This window comes from Plectropomus leopardus, chromosome 18 (assembly GCF_008729295.1).
Source record: "Plectropomus leopardus isolate mb chromosome 18, YSFRI_Pleo_2.0, whole genome shotgun sequence".
In the NCBI taxonomy this organism is placed as follows: domain Eukaryota; kingdom Metazoa; phylum Chordata; class Actinopteri; order Perciformes; family Serranidae; genus Plectropomus; species Plectropomus leopardus.
The window spans coordinates 2304917-2324380 of record NC_056480.1 but is presented as its reverse complement, the minus strand read 5'-3'; the positions used below and the strand labels follow the sequence as shown (position 1 = coordinate 2324380).

At 38.6% G+C, this 19464-nt stretch overlaps 1 protein-coding gene across 1 annotated transcript in view; it reads right to left on the bottom strand.

Moving 5' to 3' along the window:
* The window catches only part of LOC121957922 (non-homologous end joining factor IFFO1-like), a 20232-nt gene extending 4099 nt beyond the window's left edge, over positions 1-16133 (bottom strand). The window contains 10 exon segments of the mRNA XM_042506732.1: positions 1259-1389; positions 2244-2345; positions 4404-4521; positions 4620-4807; positions 4885-5025; positions 5813-5908; positions 6410-6470; positions 8236-8247; positions 15155-15342; positions 15344-16133. Of these exon segments, the coding sequence (XP_042362666.1) occupies positions 1259-1389; positions 2244-2345; positions 4404-4521; positions 4620-4807; positions 4885-5025; positions 5813-5908; positions 6410-6470; positions 8236-8247; positions 15155-15342; positions 15344-16129 (1823 nt within the window). The 5' untranslated portion in view covers positions 16130-16133.
* Positions 16134-19464: the final 3331 nt, after the last annotated feature.

Genomic DNA, 19464 nt, shown 5'->3' with positions numbered 1-19464 from the left:
AAAAAAATATAATTATAAAATATGTTGAAGAAACGGCCGAAAATGCCATAATATAGTATGGCGAAAATTGTCAAAATATGACATGTCCCAAAAACTGAAATAACAGCTGAAAACCACATAAATTAGCGTGCTGAGACACGTTATAGTTTAGAATGTCAAAAGAATATCAAAAAACATCATAATATAGCATGTTGAAAAAATGAAGAAAAAAAACACCATAGTATAGCACGTTGAAAAATGCCAAAATATGACAAGTTGAAAAAAAGGCTTCAAACCATATAGGATAGCATGTTGAGACTTCATATTTTTAATGGCATTATGCTGACATATACTATATTTTCAAGATTTGTTTTCAAAACATACAACACAAGGATATTCTTATCAACTGTGTTCATGACATAATATTCTGTCATGTTGTGACTTTTTTTTTTACATATTATATTTTTTCACGACATGCTACACTATGACTTTTTATAACATTTTTCACAACATATTATGCTACAACCGTTTTGTGATTTTTTAAAGACCTACCATAATGTGACATTTTTCATGAAACTTAATGAGCAAACACAATATGCAATGAATTTTTTAATGAAATTTCGCAAAAGATTGTATGTTATGATCCCTTTCACTGAATTCTTAAAACATACTATAGTTTGACATTTTTTTAATTATAGTTTGATTACAAACTATAATTGATGATACTATCATGATATAATGAAATGTTTGGGTTTTTTTAAACAGAATTACTATGGCATACTACTGACAATTCACATGGAAGTTTTACAATATACCATCCTAAAATTTTATGTCAATTTTGTGGCATACCATACTTTATCTTTTAATTGACTTTTTATGACATACATTATGACTTTAGTTTCCATAAAGGTCCATGAAACATACTACAGTATATCAAAACAATTCCATCAAAAATGTCATAGCACAGCATGTAATGGACATTCAATTAAAAGTCATAGTATAGTAAGTAATACAAATTCAGATTAAAATATAATAAAGTATTACAACAAATAAAGTCTTTTTCCAGTTTGTCACATAAATTTCAGTAAAAAAGTTATTGTAAATGTCATACTGCTCTATTAGATTGTTCATGTAATTCTCATGACTGGTGCTAATTTCCAAGTCTGGTATTGTAAAAATCACTTTTTTAGTCATCAATGATGCCATTAAAAAGTTGAACTACAGCGTGTCATAAAATTCCACATTTGTGTGTGTGTGTGTGTGTGTGTGTGTTTGTTACCTGTCTCCACTCTGTGTAATGAGTCTCCTGCAGGTCTCCATCTGGACGTCCAGCCCCCTTTTCATGGAGCACATCTCCATGTACTCGTGTAGGTGACGGTTCATGTCGCTCTTGGCTGTGGCCAGTTCCAGCTGACCAGGACAGCAAACAAAAACCAGAAATTAACATTACTGACACTGTTGTCTCTAATTACTCCAATCAATATATTATCTACAATAAAGTAACCTAGTCGTAGGAACTATTGTGGGAATCCCTGGTTCTAAAAGTGAAAGGCATTCATTTCCCTCATAGAAAATGTTAAGTAACTAAAAGTTGGAGCTTTTTTTAGGGCTTGGCAGTAAAATTGTGCAACAAAACATCTGGGGTTTTTTTTAATAAAAAGTTGAAGGTAAAAACCTGTGCACATACAAAATTCAAGGCAAACACACAGATTTAAATGGATCTCTAATGGTGGGTGAAGGCAAAATTTCACAATTCTGCAGCTTAAATTGTTTCACTTTAAAATTTGGGTAAATTGTGGGTGAATTTGGTAACTATGGAGCATGATTGGTTATCAACTGTAACACAAAAGCATTTTGAAACACTTCTGTGATTAGCAACTGACTGACTTCTTCCTCATGGCATCCAAGGCTCAAAGGTATTTTAGTTCTTAAAGTCTTAAACTCTGAGGTTTCCTCCACTTCCCCCATTTCAGGGCTTCTTTTTGGGGAGTTTTTCCTAGGCAATGTGGGGGCCTAAAGGCAGAGGGATGTCGTATGCTGTAAAACCCTCTGAGGCAAACCAAATTTTGTGATAATGGGCTTTATAAACAAAATTGACTTGACTTGACTTCTGCCATGCCCAGTTTAATACATTTCCTTTTTTCAGAAATCATGTTGAGAAAAAAATGATGTATTATTATATTATATATTTACCCTGTTTGGGTAGCAAGTCCTCACATGAACATGTTTGTCCCCATAACGTAATAAAAGAAAAACAGACTCACCTCTATCTGGTCGATGGTCTCCTGGTATTCTTTCTCTCTGGATTTAAACAGACACTCTGTGTCTTTAATTGCGTCCTCAATGGACTCCTCCTGCTGCTGCAACTGAATAAAGGGAGTGTATGTGGGGAAAAGAACGAGAGAATTAAAAAAATATTATTTAGACCTATACAGTTCACTTGAGCTGCAGCAATAATAAATCATCCGTAATTTGCAAGGACGTGGCTACTGTGAAATCTTAGTAAGCAGAGCCAAAGATTCACAGTGTGCATGTTCGCTGACAAACTGTTAAATGAGATATTAAATAATAGAAAAATATAAGCCAACAAGTATGTAGGAGTGGACAAAAAAATGTAAACACTTAAATATAGACTCTTATTCACTTCAAACTACACAGTCCTAAAGACACTGAGGTGTCAACAGCTGAAATAAGTAACAAAAAAAATGGTGTGAGTGCACCACAGGTGTGCAGAGGTCTTTTAATCTGTTTAGGTTTTTCTGAGCTCTTCACTCAGCCGGTCGTTAGCCTCTCTGGCTTATTCAGTTAAAAACAGCTTACAGGTCGTCAGGAAAGACTCGAGCCATCAGCGTCATCAGACTGAGCTAAAAAACAAACGTCCACCAGGTCACAGAAGTAGGACAAAGTAAAACACCCCCCCGACAGGAAACACCAGTGACTTCACTGACAGTGGGAAAATAGATCTGTGCGCTGCTGGACAGGGACACTGCGAGCCACATAAAGTGCTGCTGATGACTGCTGAAGCCTGGGTGACTCCTGTTTATTCAGTCGGTGCTGCTCTGTTATCCAGCGCTCATGTTTACAAAAGCAGTGACTGTTTCATCTGACGCTGCTGTGGCTTTAAACTCTTATTATGTTTTTGTTTTTTTTAAGATGCACTTTTTGGGATTTAAGGATAAAAGTTCATTTTCCATTTACAATTGTTCATTCTTCTACTTTATATTTCTGTTTTATGAAACATGGAGTTAGGAATTACTTTATTATATTTTTTAAGTATTTCAAGTCATATCCTATTTTTAAAGTTTTTACACAAGGAAGCCAGAAAGTAGGCTTGGGTGGTATCAGTGTATTACTGTATGCCAGGGTATTTAGGAATCCAGAAGGTCTGAAACCGTCAAAATGCTTCAGCTGAACTGAGAAAGATTGTGACCGTGAATGTTGGGGATAATGTTACAGGACTGCAAACAGCCTGCCAATGGCAAAGAGAGACCTAGGACAAAGAACAGCATATTTTCAGATCTAAATCTGTGAATTAAGATATTATTTTGACCAAACTAGAAGCCATAAAACTGGAGAGCTTCTTGAAAGTAGTAATAGTACAAAATGTTGGTGCTTTTTGGTGGAGGGCACAACCAATTCTAGAAAAAACAGAAAGGAACCAAGGTACCCATTTAGGAAATAAATGCCGTTATTGAACTGGCATTAAAGGCATTTTAACTTTTTTCATAAAGATGAGTGCCTTGGTTCCTTCCCTTTTTTCTACAGTTGGTGACTGAGGGAACTAAGGCTGGGCGACATGGCTAAAAAAGTACATATTAATATAATATAAATAAATGCTATAAATCATGATATTTTGTATTCTACTGAATGAACTACAGTTACAATAAAGTTAAATGAAGTAGCCATCATCAAATAATGAAGTTAAATAAAGTATTGTTGTAATAAAATCAAAGTAGAAACACTTTTTTTTGAAGCAGCCTGCTCATCATGTGTCATTTAAAGGAGCAGCCAATGAAAACCTCTCCTTTAAACCAAGCAGAGGTCTCCTCCTCTCCAAAGCAAACAGACCAGGTGATTTAAACCGCTAAAAACACTGAATAACGGTGTTTTACATTCAAGTGTTTTCTGTCACCGTTCGGCTTGTCATGGAGGGGCTGCTAACTACAGTGGCCGATGTGACAATGCAAACAGAGTCAGTGTTTGGTTTGTCCATTCTGGGCTACTGTAGAAACACGGTGATCTCTGTAGATGAGGACCTGCTCCCTATGCCGATACAGATATATACCGCAGTTCGTATTTTCAAGTGACTATACACTAAAGAAAATATACTTCTTACAAAACACTCAATTTTTTGGCGATATATCCCACCAAATTCTGCATATGGTCTTTTCATATAATCTGATAAGTCAAGTGTGTGTACACACCTCTCCCTGTGTTTCCACTCCCAGAGTGTATCCAGGAAAATCTTCCCACAGCAGAAGAGTTTCCTCTGTTTCTTCCCAGGCCAGACTGTCGCAGTCATCATCAAACTCACACTCCCTCCTGAACAAACACACACACACACACACACACACACATTAGACATGTCGACTACATCGTTAAACATCAATGTGTTACACATTAATGGTCAAAACACGTACAGCTGATTCAGCATCCTCTGCATCTGCTCGTTGATCTGATTGGCCGACGTGCTGCAGGACTCCTCGTCTTTAGGCCCGCCTCCCTCGCCCTCAGACATGCTCAGTTCGTCCCCGTCCCCGCCCTTTGCTGACTGCCCGCTCTGTTTCCTGGCCCGTCCGCTCAGAGTAGAGGGGGGCGTGCCCACCTGCTGGGAGGAGACAGGTTTATTCAAAGTGCAGGTGGATTATTTGCTGAGGTAGCTTTTTTAAATCACCACAAACTTACCTGGAACATGTGGATCATGTCCTCGCAGTTCCTCTGCTGGGCGACGTCGCAGAGGCGGGCTGTGATGTCGATGCGGCGGCAGATATCCATGTCCACCTTCATGGCTTTTTCCTGGATTTTACTGTCAAGATCTGACAGGTTCTGATGGACACAGAGAGGATTTTTATTAGTTTAGTTATATTTACTGTAATGACTCGGCAACACGTCCACCTATCTGTCGACCTGTCAATCACCTGTCATGGTGCACCCTGACCACACACTTTTCTTCCATATCACAGCAGGCATTGATTTTTTCTGACTTCCCATTAAACTCTTACGCCTTTATGCCCATAGATCAGAATTCTAGCATTTTCTTGCACAAGCTGCAACAAGCTTCAATTTTTTTATTTTCCACAGGCCTCAACCAAGCACTAAATGTGCCAATCTTAAGCCAGGATCTTGTTTAATTTGCATTTGCCCACATTGGAAAAAGCATAAACAGATACAATTTTAACTTAAAACTTTAATTTTATTCATTCATTTTTTTAAGAGAGGAAACGCCATGTTAGCCTGTACAAAACATCTGAACACACTAGCTGGGTGTGCTCTGATAAATTCTAAGCGGACCGCAGACTTTATATTAGTGGTTCCTTGTTGGTTTCATTTTGTAATTTTGTTGCAAGGGGGATCAATAAAAAATCTCAAAAACCACATTTAAAAGCAAGACTTAAGTTCATGTAACTTTACAAAACATAATCCAATCAGTTTTTAAAACCTGTCAGAATGTCATGTTTAAAGACCTACAGAAACCCCGCGCCAGCACACCCTTAATAATCTGTCACTGAAATAAGATTTAAATGGAGAAGAAAAAAACTCTTAAAAAGCTGTTCAGTTTAAAAAATTTTCAGACTTAAAAAATAAAGCTAACTCGCAGCTCGGCCAGACTTACATTGCTGACGAGTCCTTTAAAGAGGACGAGCTCGGCCTTCAGCTGCTTCACCCGCAGAGCCAGCTCGTCCTGACACACCTCGCTCTCCTGCAGGTCCTGGAAAAACACACACACAGTATGAAGTTATGTCCTACATACACAGATTAGATAAACAGGACAGTGGTTCAGGCAAATGTGCAGTTGTTGTTGTTGGGTTTTTTTGTTGTTTTTTTTTTAGATAACATAACTTTCTGAAATATAAACTAAAATAATTAAAGGTGCAGCTATAGATCAGACTGCCTTTAATCAAAATGTGAAAATGAAGACAGTTATGAGAGATGCTTAGAAGCTCTATCTTATTAAATTAAACTTTCTTCACATCGCATTTGATGTATTTTAAAATAAAGAGGACATTTTCTGTAAAGCCTGTTGCTTCTTGTCAGAAACTATTTTCAGCCCTTGGATCATCTGCTGATTTTAAGAAAAGAGCTAAAAGGTGTTCAGAAGAACGAAAGAAAAAGAAAAACTAGATGTTATAGGTGGGAATATGTGGCTGCAGTAGAGAAGCTTTTGTCAGAGTTTAATGGAGCATTTGTCTTTGTCAAAATGTCACTTTACCTCCTCCAGTTCAGCCACCTTCTCCTGCAGGTCCATTCTGGCTGTGTACTCTTCCTCCCATCTACAAAACACACACAGGAAGTAGCAATGTAATTATACGATGAATTGTGCAGATAAATCAGATCACAAAATATACATAATGCTTCAAAAGCTGAAACAACCTGCCCTGAGTATCACCTGTGGTTTCAACACACTTGTCACTGAATATGAAGCTAAACTTCACTCTGTTTATATTTTTATTTTACTGGTATTTCCACAAGTCTATTTTTTCTGCATATTATTTTGTGTGTTTTTATTTCTCATCTGACTTTACACCAATAAGAGATCCACAATAATCAATAATCTGGCCTCATATAATCTTGGCTTCAGCGTCAGGTCAGGTGAGACAGGTGAGACAGGTGAGACAGGTGAGACAGGTGAAGGGTTAGAAGAGCCTGTAAGAAATCCAGCCTCCTGATCTTCCTCTCATGCAAACCCCTCATGATCGCCTGACTGACCTAAACTGAGCAGCAGCATCAAGGTGCCTCCTACCCCCACTCGTATTACTCAGCAGGTGTTACATAAGCAGAGACCATGCCGTGTGCGTGTGAAGCACCAACAGCACGAAGGGCTCGCTGCAACACTCAGGAGACATAAACAGAGGCTCGGCCTCAACTGCAGAACCGTTTTGAAATGAAACTAATTTTCTTTCTGACTGACTTTGTCCCTCTAATGTAATCTGATACATCTCAAATAAAAATACAAATAAAAGAAACACATGCAGACTCAGACTGACAGAAGATACCACTTGTGTTTTTAGTCACATTAGCAGTGTGACACAAGGTAAGGCAACAAGTCAACTGATTGTTTTCGTAAATTCTTTGTGTTCAGAGTAAAATATCTCGACAAAAACTGATGGGATGGTCAGGAAATTTGATTTGTACTTTCCAGAACCAGAAAGGCTATATCCTGCCTTTTTTTTAACATAAAAGCTTTAAAAATGATGATGAAATCATTGACGCATTTCATGCTGTAGAGCAAATTGTGAAAGGTTTTTAGAGCTTGTGTTAACCACAGACTTTTTTCACAAAAAAAACCCTAAACAAACTAACAAAAAAAACATTAATTTCATAACTCAGTTCCAGGTTGTAAGCATCATCACTGCAGAACAAGTGTTTTGTTTCCTGCTGCTTCTCTGCTGCTTTTGACTGAACCATTAAAAAATAATCTCAGCTGTTCGGGCTTCTTTCCATTTTTGAATCCTTTTTGTCCTTCACACTATCATAGCTCAGCTGGAGCACTGAAATTATGACATCATGTCTCTGGGGGACGACCTCCGATCAGATTACCTCCATGTCAACAGAAATTATTCCCAGTGAGTGTTCAAGTCACATGTAGGTAAAATGCACTGAGCAAAAACGTGGGACACACATGAGAGGTGTTAATGTCAGAGAAAGAGAAGCTCAGACGCAGATGTGATGGAGCTGAAACAGAGACAGCAGAGACGAGCGTGTCACAGAGACTGCTGATGTCCTCCATGCTCTCATCTGTTTGTCAGTCTCAACACGTGGCTCTGCAGTGAAGCTGCTGGCAGTTTTTATGTTTGACTGGATGCTCAGAAGCACAGTTATCTGTATGACTGATGGTGACAAAACCGCTGGATGATGCAAAATCCTGTTAAAATGTACCAAAGTATTCGTCTTCATCATAAAAATAATTTACACCGATCATTGTGTTTTTAGATTATTCATGTCACTCTGAGACGTGCTGCTGCTGAGCTGCAACGTCAGCACACGGGGACGTCATGGAGGCGATGACGTGCATTCACACGCCCTCTGTAACACCACCTTCTGTTGTGCCTCACACCCAGAGCCGACTGTGACTTCCTTTAAAGGAAAAATTCATTATTGTGTGATATATGCTTTTCACGTTCTCTGAGCGGCGATGAAAACATCGAGACCACTCTCATGTCTGTTTTAAAGTATAGAGCTGGAGCCAGGAGGATTAGCTTAGCATAAAGACTGGAAGCATGAAGATTGGAGGGTTTCTGTTTTGTAAATGGAGAGACAGCAGTGATCCACACTTTCTGGACTGATGCACTGTTAAAAATAGCTAAACTTAAAAAAATAATTTATATGAATACAGGCTCAGTAGATGAGTATATCTTGATCCCTCTTGGAAACTTTGTAGTTGCAATAAAACAATATCATTTATACAATCTATGATATAGACCACATCACAGTCACAACTGCTCTTTTACAGCAACTCTGAGATAGAAAACTGCTGCGTAACGTACATATAATAAAGCGGTGCTGAGCAAACTCTGCTCTAACTGAGTAGTTTTAAGCCACCTAAAAATATCTTAGTCCACTAAGTTTAAGTGTATGCTATATTTTGAATATTTTCACCACTTTACCTTGCCATGAGACAGCTCTTACTGATGGGGATTTAAAGCTATTATATCAAAAACACCAGACTCCACTGACAAAAAATTACTACACCTAAGGGTGATGTCGCTGCTCCACTGCTGCCTCCATCAGCTGTTGTGGAAGGTAAAGAGGAGAAAAAATTCAAATATAGTGTACAATTAAACTGATACCGTTTTTTTAGGTGGCTCAACTATGTCCTGCTGCCCGTCCACAGCAGGCTTCCATGCCAGCGTTGTGGGACTGTTCGTTATTTTTCAGCTAGAAACCTGTGTGGTGTCTTTCTATCCATACACAAGATGATGCTGCTGCTTTCTACCTCTCTCTCTCTCACTTTTCACACACACACACACACACACACACACACACACACACACACACACACACACTATGACTCATTGCAACCTCACAGTGCATCCATTATGAGGTGATTTTGGAAAGGTGAGAGAGTTGACATTTGAAAGTGAGCATTTAAGCCCATACAGACAATTCAAGTGCATGTAAAACACCAAAGTATGTGTACACAGATTTAGTCTGGTGCTTAACCCTTTGAAACCTGGATGACCATCAGTTTTCTGAGTTCAGGTGACTTTCACAAGCTATTTGACCCTTTGAAACCTGAGAAAATTGGGGGTAAACAAATGCGGGAAAAGGCAATGAGCAATTTTGCAAAAAATGTCCCACAAATCGCAAAAGGTTAGTAAAAGGTGACAAGAAAACGCCCTGAAACTTAGTTTGGGTTTTTTTTTTTTTAAACAGTGGAATTTAAAAAAGAAAATAGTCCCGAAAACTATATTTATAATTACTATAATTGTATTTTTCATTATGCTACAGAAAATAAACCACAATTCTTTCTTTTTATTTTTTTTTAAGTAGTTTTCTTTTTTGATTTTACTTTACTTTTTTTCTTATTTTCAGGTCATTTTCTTGTAACTTTCTTAATAATTTCTTGCTCTTTTTTGGGCACGTCCATGTTAAGTTGCTCATTGCCTTCTCTCTATGTTTTTGAGTTTTAAAGGGTTAAAGCTACAGCATACAATAATATTTTAGATAAGATCTGATCACCCAAAATCAGTGTCACGCCTCAATAATGCTCATGTGGCTGAATGGGAGCAAAGCTTTGCAGCCAGAGCTCCAACATCCCATCCTTCCCAGAGGAGCAGCCATGGAGTGTGTAACCTCTGGCAACATGTTTTCTGATTAAAAACAACATGATCAGATTGCCTCATTGATGTGAATAGCATTGAGAGAGCTGCAGGGTTTATTAGAGTCGTGTGGTTCGGGATGAAGTCAGTACCTGGCTCCACATGGGATGGGATGAGATGGGGGGGGGGGGTTTGGGGGGGGGTAGAAGAGCAGAGAAGGATGACAACAACACAGCAGAGAGAGAGAAAGCATTAAACAAAGAGAGAGAGAAATGTGAGGAGACGCATGCAGAGGGGAGTAAAAGCAGAGACGCTCAGAGAGGGAGGCAGAGGGTAAAAGATAAAACGCAGAGGAGACGGAGAGGAGAGATGGCAGACTGGGTGACATCACTGTGAGCGGTCACAGACCAGTGCTGCATTGCAGGTACCAGGAGAACACTCTGGGGGGGGCTGGGGGGGGGGGGGGGAGGGGGAGAAAAACTGAGGGAGACAAAATGAGGAGGGCCAAGAATGAAAGGAGGGGAAGGTGGGAGACGGCACTGTGTGAGGAAGAGCAAACATTTCCCCTGAAACCTCCTCCCTACAGACTGACAAAGCAAAATCAGAACACGTCTCCTTTAACATTAATTGGAGACAGTTTCTATTTGAGCTTTGGAGCAGCTGCTGGTTTCTGGAAGAATATACATAGAAACACAGCTCTAGCTAAAATCAAGGACGGTTAAGTTGTTTTTTTATTTTTGAGACTGTAAGGGTTTAACTCTCTGAAACCTGGATCGATATCATTATTTTTATTCTTATTTTTTTTCTGCTGCGCTAAGACGCCTATCAAGAGCTATTTGACCCCTTGAAACCTGAGGAAATTGATTTGATTTCTTAAAAAAAAATGGCGGAACGGGCAATGAGCAACTGGGCAAGAAATGTCCCAAGAATTGCAAGAAATAAGTAAAAGGTGACAAGAACCGAAAAATTAGGATACAAAAAAAGGGTACAAAAGTATTCCAAAAACAGGAAAACATTTCCCAAAGACTATATTCAAAATTAAAATAATTTGAGGCACATTTAGGTTCTTTTTTGTGTTTGTTTTTTACTTTTATCTTTTGCTTGATGTCAGGTGATTTTTTTCTAACATAAATCAACCATTAAAACTTAAAAAAACACCCTGCCTGTCTCTCCTTAACGGATGTACATCTGTTTTACGTTTGTGAATAATTCTGTCCTCCAATAACATCACATTAAGGAAAGAGGATGTATTTAGGATGTATTTTTGCTGCAGCAGTATCACAAAAATTGTAATGGCATGCAAATATAAGAATGTCTAAATTGAAAACCAAATACCAATTACAAAAAGCTGAATATTTGTGTACAGCCCTAGTCTCAAACTCGCTTTAATAGCTGCCAAACATGTAAAACTTGACTGTATTTTAGTGCAGCTGTAAAATGTAAGTGGCAGACACAGCAGCACTCAGGTCAGAGTGAGTTGCTGCTGTTCAGTAAAACGTCCTGCTGGGTCTGAAATCGATGTGACTGAAGGTTTGTCTTGCAGCAGCATCCTGCCTCAGCAGGCTGCTGGAGCTCACAGTGGTGAGGTCAGTGATTTTTAAGCATAAAGCAGCAGCAGTGGGAGACTTTGTGGTAATGTGTGTCAGTGTGAAACGGGTCAATGCTGAAAACAACAGAAGCTGGATGCTGAGCAAAAAACCCTCACAGACAGAACAGAGGTTTGCATGACAGACTGATTCCTCAAAACAAATGCTGCAAATTAAGACAAAATGTCCTCTACTAATGTATAACATCATGCTTTGTACAAATTGTTATATTTCTTTTGCTTTTGTTTCTTTTACATGCCAATTATCATGTAACATCCTGCTGTAAAACAGAAGTGATAAAAGGATTCAAAGGTGCAATTAATTAAATAAATACTAATGTCATATTCATTTATTAAAACTATAATTTTAATATTTGTTAATATGCAAAGGTGTTAGGTATTTTAGCAAGTACAATACAATTAATTACTATATATTGTTTAAAATGCAATTTGTGTGCAATAGGTATATAGTATTTTAGCAACAATACAAGTCTCTAATGTGAAGTCAATAGTTGTTAAATTCAGGTGATATTATTTATATTTATATTCTCCTTTTCTATTTTTTGTATTTTAAATTATTTTTTCTTGTTTTACTGTATTTTTGTGTTTTATATCATTTTTTAAATTGTATATTATCTTTTTATATATTTTTTAAACTTTATTTGTAATGTTGCATTGAGCCGCTCTAACAATTGAATTTCCTGGTGTGTGGATTAATAGTCTTATCTTATATTTTATCACAGTTTAGTTAAGATATTTAAACAAAGTTATAACCCAATAGATGGATACAATATTACTGAAACTATTCAATATATGAATAAAGTTCAGCTGAGAAAATGTTTACCTATAATATAGTCTGGTGAAATATGTTTGTTTTCAGGTTAATCTAGTAAACTGAGTGCCAAATTAAAGTGCTTCTCACGTAGATGCAAAAAAAGAAATGCTCTTCTGGGTTTTTATGACATTGAGTGCTTCCTCCTGGAGTTTGAATGCACTTCTTGTAAGTTGCTTTGGACCAAATCATCTGCTGAGCGAATGTCGCATTAATTTAATAGAGAAAAAAATCTTGTGAAGTGTGCCATAAAGCAGTCCAGCTCAGCGTTTGCAGCACTGCGCTCGATGACCCAAAACAAGCAAAGACATTAAAGCGATCGCTAGCTCAGCATAAACTGTTTGCCAAGATACTTGTTTTGGAACAAATTCAAATCACTCAACCCCACTCAATTTTCATGTTTCCGCTTTTCTGAGAGATTGATGAATACAACGTTCAGTGCCAAAACACGAAATGAAAAGTAAATAATATGAGCTAGGTACCATCTATACCATACTGTAGGTGCATAATAACAATGACAGTGTAATGTTGAGAGCCGATGTCCCAAACCCACCTCCAAGCATCACCTAAAAATATATATATAAATATATATATATATATATATATATATATATATATAGATAGATAGATAGATAGATAGATAGATAGATAGATAGATAGATAGATATTACTACTATTACTTATTACTTATTAATCATATGTTTTTGTACATACTTTTGTCTCCAGAGCGAGGGTGTCTGAAAGACCCAAAAGATCCAAAAGACCCAAGAGATCCAAAAGACCCAGTGGCCCCATCAGAGACACATCATCAGTGATGTGTCTCTGATTAGACTTTAAAGGATTACTTCACCCACAAAATGACCATTTGTTTTTCAGTTCTCACGCCATGTTGCTTTGAATTCATTAAGAAAAATAAGTTTTCCCTCACATACTGCTATGGTGAATGAAGAGTTCAAAGACAGAGAAAAGCCTTGATGAACTGAACTAAAAGGGGTCGACATTTAACAACAGCAAAACTATATCAAAACATCAGTTTACAAACTCTCACTAAACTCCTGCAGTATCTAAGTCTCGTTTATCCAGCCGTGTGCTTACCACAACACATCCACAACGTTAGGATTTAAAACGACTTTTACACGCGAGTGTCAGAAGCAGGAGAGCACGTGTTTGAACTCTGCTTGTGTAGTGGTTAGCACTGTCATCTCGAAATAAGAGGGTCGCCGGTGTGAACCCGGGTTGAGGCGAGGGAGGCATGAGTTGTGTTTGTGAACAGATGTTTTGGTATTGTTTTGCACAAACACAAACTGCTATGACTTTCTCCATTTTTCAGATTCTTCACTCACGGTGGTAAAAAAAGAAAAAAAAGTTTTCTTCACAAATTTTATGTAACTCTCGATGAGTATCGGATATAGGAAAGATCATTTTGTGGTTGGAGCATTCCTTTAATTTTCCCTGTGTGGGATCAATATCTTGTCTTACAGTCTAACTTAAGAGCCTGACAATGACAGCACTCTCTCTGCCCGATGCTGCCATCCAGTCCAAGTCAATACCAGTCTGCCTGCTGGTAAGAGAATTTCCAGTAAAGGAGCTGAGTTGGGAGGCCTTAACATTTCCTGCATGATGCTTTCATCTTTTTACAACCCCCTTAGACCTGCATTTATATCATCTTTATCCTCGGAGCAACAGACTATCAATAATAATAATAATATGACCTTCAGACAATGACCATCATGATGCAATCTGACAGTTTGGTTTGTTGTCTTTTCCTGTGGAAAACTCAACCATCACACCTGTTTGACGCAGCAGGTCGTACATATGCAGCAGGGCTCTACCAAGACATCAGTTTTATCAGGGAGGAAGTGTGAGACCATGGACAAAACACACAAACCTCACACAGAAAGGCCCCAGCCAGCGACTTCATACAGGGAAAACTCTTACCGTCTCTTAACTTTTTAAATATTGTGACTGCAAACATTATTATGACAGATAGTCTGTGAGCTTCTGAGCTTTGAGTGAAATAGCATCGTGACAATATGATCAAACTGTGTTACTGTTTTACAAAATGCAAAATGTAGTTCCTTAAATTACATATTTCACACAAATTTATTTTTTTTCTTTTTTATTTAAGGAAAATTTGTTGTTCCCCTGTTCTTTGAATCAAATTGGATTATTTTGGATGTTTAGTCTTATTGTGACATGCAGTGTTTGGAGAATTATTATTTCTGGGTAGAAATATTTCCCCCCTTTGTATAATGATTTGCTGTATTAAATCTGATTATGTTTAAGGTGATTTTGTCTGTTTGTGATATGCATATTAATATTGGAGATTTTTATTACTGGGATATAATTATAAGCCTAAACTAACCATCCCTGGGGCATCAGGCTTTAAAAAAGTGCTCACTCTGACAGAATGCAGCTTCGAACACTGTTGCAGAAAATAATTCTCAACCCAAAATGAATAAATCTCTGCAGAAAATGCAAAATCACTGCATCGAAAAATCCGCCACTTGCTGCGCTGTCAAAGAATATGCAATATTTTGCTGTGAGCTTTGATAGAGGAAAAACACATTTGATATTGTGTGAAATAAGATATATATATATATATATATATATATATATATATATATATATATTCAAATAACGATTAATCCATCATTCATTTAACCAATAATTGATTAAGGGAAGTGCTTACAATTTGCAACACCACAAAGTATTTACCCATGTGGAAATTAAATCCTAAAAACTCTATAATCAAAACAGCTCTTACCTTCTCTGTACTCGTCTCTCTCTCTCTTCACCTTGGCCAGCACGTTGTACAGGGCTCTGATCTCAGGTGTGATGGTGTCGATCTGGACCCCGACGCCGTCCGGGTGCGTCCAGGAAACTCCGGGGCCCGTGAGGCACGACTCCCTCCCGGTGCCAAAGCGCCGGGTGTGGTTGAAGGACCAGATCGTCCCGGGGAGGAAAGCGCGGGGGGAGGAGGGGTGTGTTGTTGGTGTTGGTCCCGGTGTGAGCGGCGTATTTCTCGTTGTTGTTGGTGATGGTTTTACACGGGTCTGTGGGACTCAGGGCCGGGCTGATGGAGAAACCGCAGGTGGTGAGGTTGGAGTTTGAGTCCGTGGAGACGGTGCTCGGGTTCAGGTTGTTCCCCAGCTGGTATTTGTTGTCAAACAGAGGAGGAGGAAGGTTTAGTGTTGGAGAGAGGAGGCCGCCGGGGAGGTAGGCCGAGTTGTTGGCGTTTTGGAGCGGAATGAGGTTCGGTCTGGCCGGGATGGGCCCAATAAATCCAGTCTGGACCCCCATCTCTTTAGTCTGCGGCTTCTGGTGCCCCTCCTCTCCGCAGTTCCCCTCCAGAGCCTGCTGCAGCTGCTTCTCCAGCACCTTGTTCCTGCGCTCAAGCTCGTGCACTTTGGCCAAAAAGCAGCGGAAGCGCAGATTCAGGGTCTTCAGGACGCTGATGTTGGACCCCAGGTCATTGCGCAGCGCCGTGGCCGCAGGGGGCACGCGGTGCAGCGGGGTGCTCAGGTGCAGGTAGGCAAGACCTGATGGAGGCAGGGCACCCAGGTCCAGCCCAGATAACCCGTCAGGCCCGAACCCGCTGTGGTCCCCCAGGAAGTAGCCGGGCTCCGGGATGGCGGAGTCGTTCTGGCCCGTCATCTGGTGGTGGTGCTGCTGCGGAGCCAGAAAACCACTCTCCCCCAGGACCGGATTCATGCTCGAGTAGGAAAATCTGAAGTGCTCGAAATCCGGCATGAACCCAGACTTCTATGTATTCAACTCTAAAAATAATGTTGTCTATAAACGCACTATAATCCTGCAGGCCCAACTGCCTTGTTTTTGAGTCCTCCTCCTGGTTTGACCACCTTTACGCAGAGCAGAAGAGAGATGATGCGGTTAAAAGGATGCTTTACGGGCCTAAAAAACGCAGCAAAATAACAAACCTGAAAAATATTACCGTATAATATCACTGTTTGGAGAATACAAACAACAAGGTGCCTCTACACTCGCAGACTGGCCGCTGCAGCAAAATTTAATTGCCGAGTTTACTTTTTACGCAGGACTAGATTCTAGTCACAGGCGACGCGCACAGCCATTAGCGGTTTATTCTAACCCTCAGAATAAAACCCACGGATACTTTTTTTTTAGCTGTGATTAAAATGTAAGCTTCGTACCTGGCAGCCAGAGGAGAAAACACAAATTTTAGCTCCAGATAATGATGTGAAATGAGTCTGAGGAGCAGAGTCGAGCAGCGGTGCAGCACAGCTCCCAGATAAACACAAGTGACTGCGGCGTTCACATACCGTACTGACGGCAACAGAGGAGCAGCCTGTCCTAGTTACCGTAATGGCGGGATGAGAGGCGCATATTAATCAGTCTTGTCTGAATCTGAACGAGAGGCTAAAGATGATTTAAAATACAATTTCAGATTTATGAAACCTTTACTCTATTTGTGAGAATGCAAAAAAAAGATGATTTCACTGTTTTTTTTCACGTGGAGATCAGATTGGACCAGGATCTGAACTAGATTATTCCAGAGAGACTTAACTTTAGCTTCCCTGTGATAATGTCCAGATTTGACCTGTCCAAGTATAGAGGTTTTCAGAAGAGACCTGAGTCACTGTGGTCTGCATGTGAGAATGCAGTGAAATTTCCCTTTAGAATTAATAGAATAAAGGTTTCACAAATCTGAAATTGTGTTTTAATCAATCTTCAGTCTCTCTCTGTAATACTCTCATTCAGATTGACTAACTGAAGTGGTTGGATTCGATTACCCTAGAGAGGCTAAATATGGTTTACATTAAAGTTTCAGATTTTTGAAACCTTTATTCTATTTATAAAAATGTAAAAAAAAAAAGAGAGAAAAAAGACAGACTTTACTGCATTTTCACATTGACCTCATTGAACCATTATTACCACTAAAAACCACTATACTCAGAGGGGTCAAACCTGGAGGCGACTACATAATTCCAGAATGGCTGATGTAAAAATACAGTTTCAGATTTGTGAAACCTTTATTTCATTTGTAAAAATGCAAATAGGGCGATTTTTCACACGTAGACCACACTGGACCAGGACTTTCTCGAAAACCACTATACTCAGGACTTTTCAAATGTGGGCTATATTATCCTAGAGTCTGAACTTTTTTTTTAAGGATACAGTTTTAGAATTGCAAAACCTTTGCTCTATTCATAAAAATGAAATAAATAAACAAAAAAAGGGATGATTTCACTGTTTTCCCACATTAGACCAGATCCCAAAACCACTACACTTAGACTTGTCAGAGGTAGACTTGATAAGCACAAGACTGAAAAAAACACAGTTTCAGATTTGAGAAACCTTTATTCCATTAGTGAAAATGCAATTCAGTGTAATTTTAGTTACCATTGACTTTCCCCTTGACTGCTGATCGAGGCTACGAATCAGAAACTAACTTCAGCGTCGATCCAAAAAAGGATATTTACAAACTTCTTGGATTACTCAAATAAAGACCAACATTATATCGTCAAAGGTGTATAAAAATGTTTTAATTCACATTTTAGAAACGAGAAATAAAAGATAAGTTTACGATAAGGGGTTTCATACTCGCAGCGGTTTATTACAGCTGAGGTTAGCTAACTAAGGTCGAGTTAGTGTTAGCATCATTTAGCTAACATTAATTTAACAACGTTTACCGCCTGGCTTTATGAATTTATAATAATAATATATACACGTCCAAATGATTGTGTTGTGACTGCAAAACTCATTTTACTCGTTGTACTGTGTTAGCTAGCTGTGTTAGCACTGGGTCGCAGATTGACATTAGCTAACGTAGCTAACGGAAGTTAAAGTTACTCACATTGTGACGGTTATCGGCTGAATGAAAACATTTTATGAAGTGGCGGTTTTATCGGTTGGATGGACTTTTTGCTCATTCATAATTGCACTGGCTGACTGGCCTAAACGACATCGAGTCACAGGTGGACACTGGCTTACAGTTGAGTCAGGCTTACAGAGGCTCTTTCCCCCTGACTGTTTATCCAGGAAACGCTCCGCTCGGCCCGCCCTCTTCTCTGCGTCACCGCTGCATCAACCAATCAGGTCGTATTTTGGCTTTTCTCCCAGGAATTAATTTAAGTTAAAAAGTCCAAATCCCTTATACACTTGTCTGGGCATGAAACAGAGCAGCCGGCCAAAAATATGTTTTAACAGCACATTGTTATAATTACAGCAGTTTTGTTTACATGCATGCTGCAGACAAATGACACTTTTTTTTTTTTTTTTATTAAAAAAAAAATGGAAATATCATATTTCCCTTTCTCTCCAGAGTTTTTAAAATATGTGTTTATAGCAACATGTAACTCTTAAAAAAAGCTTATTTTTTTTATAATCAAGACATTTAAGAAATTGAAGGGTGTTTACCAGAATACCTGTTTAAGAGACACACCCCTTACCTGAAACTTAAAAAATAAAAACCAAAGAAAAAGAAAGTAAAAGAAATACAAAAGAAATAAAGAAAGAACAAGAAAATAACCCAAAAAGTGTGTAAAAAATAATTCTGTAAAATGAGTTCAAATATATCATTATAATAATTATGAATATAGTTTCTTTTTTTCAAAGGGTTAAGAGCTACAGTTATAGTTTGCTTAATTTTAATGCTCATCACCTTTTTATTTTGGTTTTTTAACTGAAATATTTTATTGTTTCTTTATATGTATTTTTTTAAGGAGGGGGCTACAACTGCATTTTATTGTGCAATCCAGTATTTCAGGACAATAAAGCTGACCTAAAGCTGTATGACAGACAGATTAAACCACGGATGATGCAGATGGAAAACATTTGCTGGCTCTCAGCTGTGATGTTCCAGCACGTCAGATGACTCAGAGTGTGAACGGGTGATTTGTTAAAGGTAATTAAAAGAGACAAATAATTTATACCAAATGATCAGGAGTGACATGTCTCCCCAGAAAACTGCACCTACTGTGCAGCTTCCTCCTAAAATCTGTCCTGCTCTTCTCTCTGGGTTTCAGTCTGATGATGTTGGACTCATTAACCGCTTAATTAGATTCTGGCTTTTCTCCCAGAAATTCATTTCATATTTTGCACCAAAC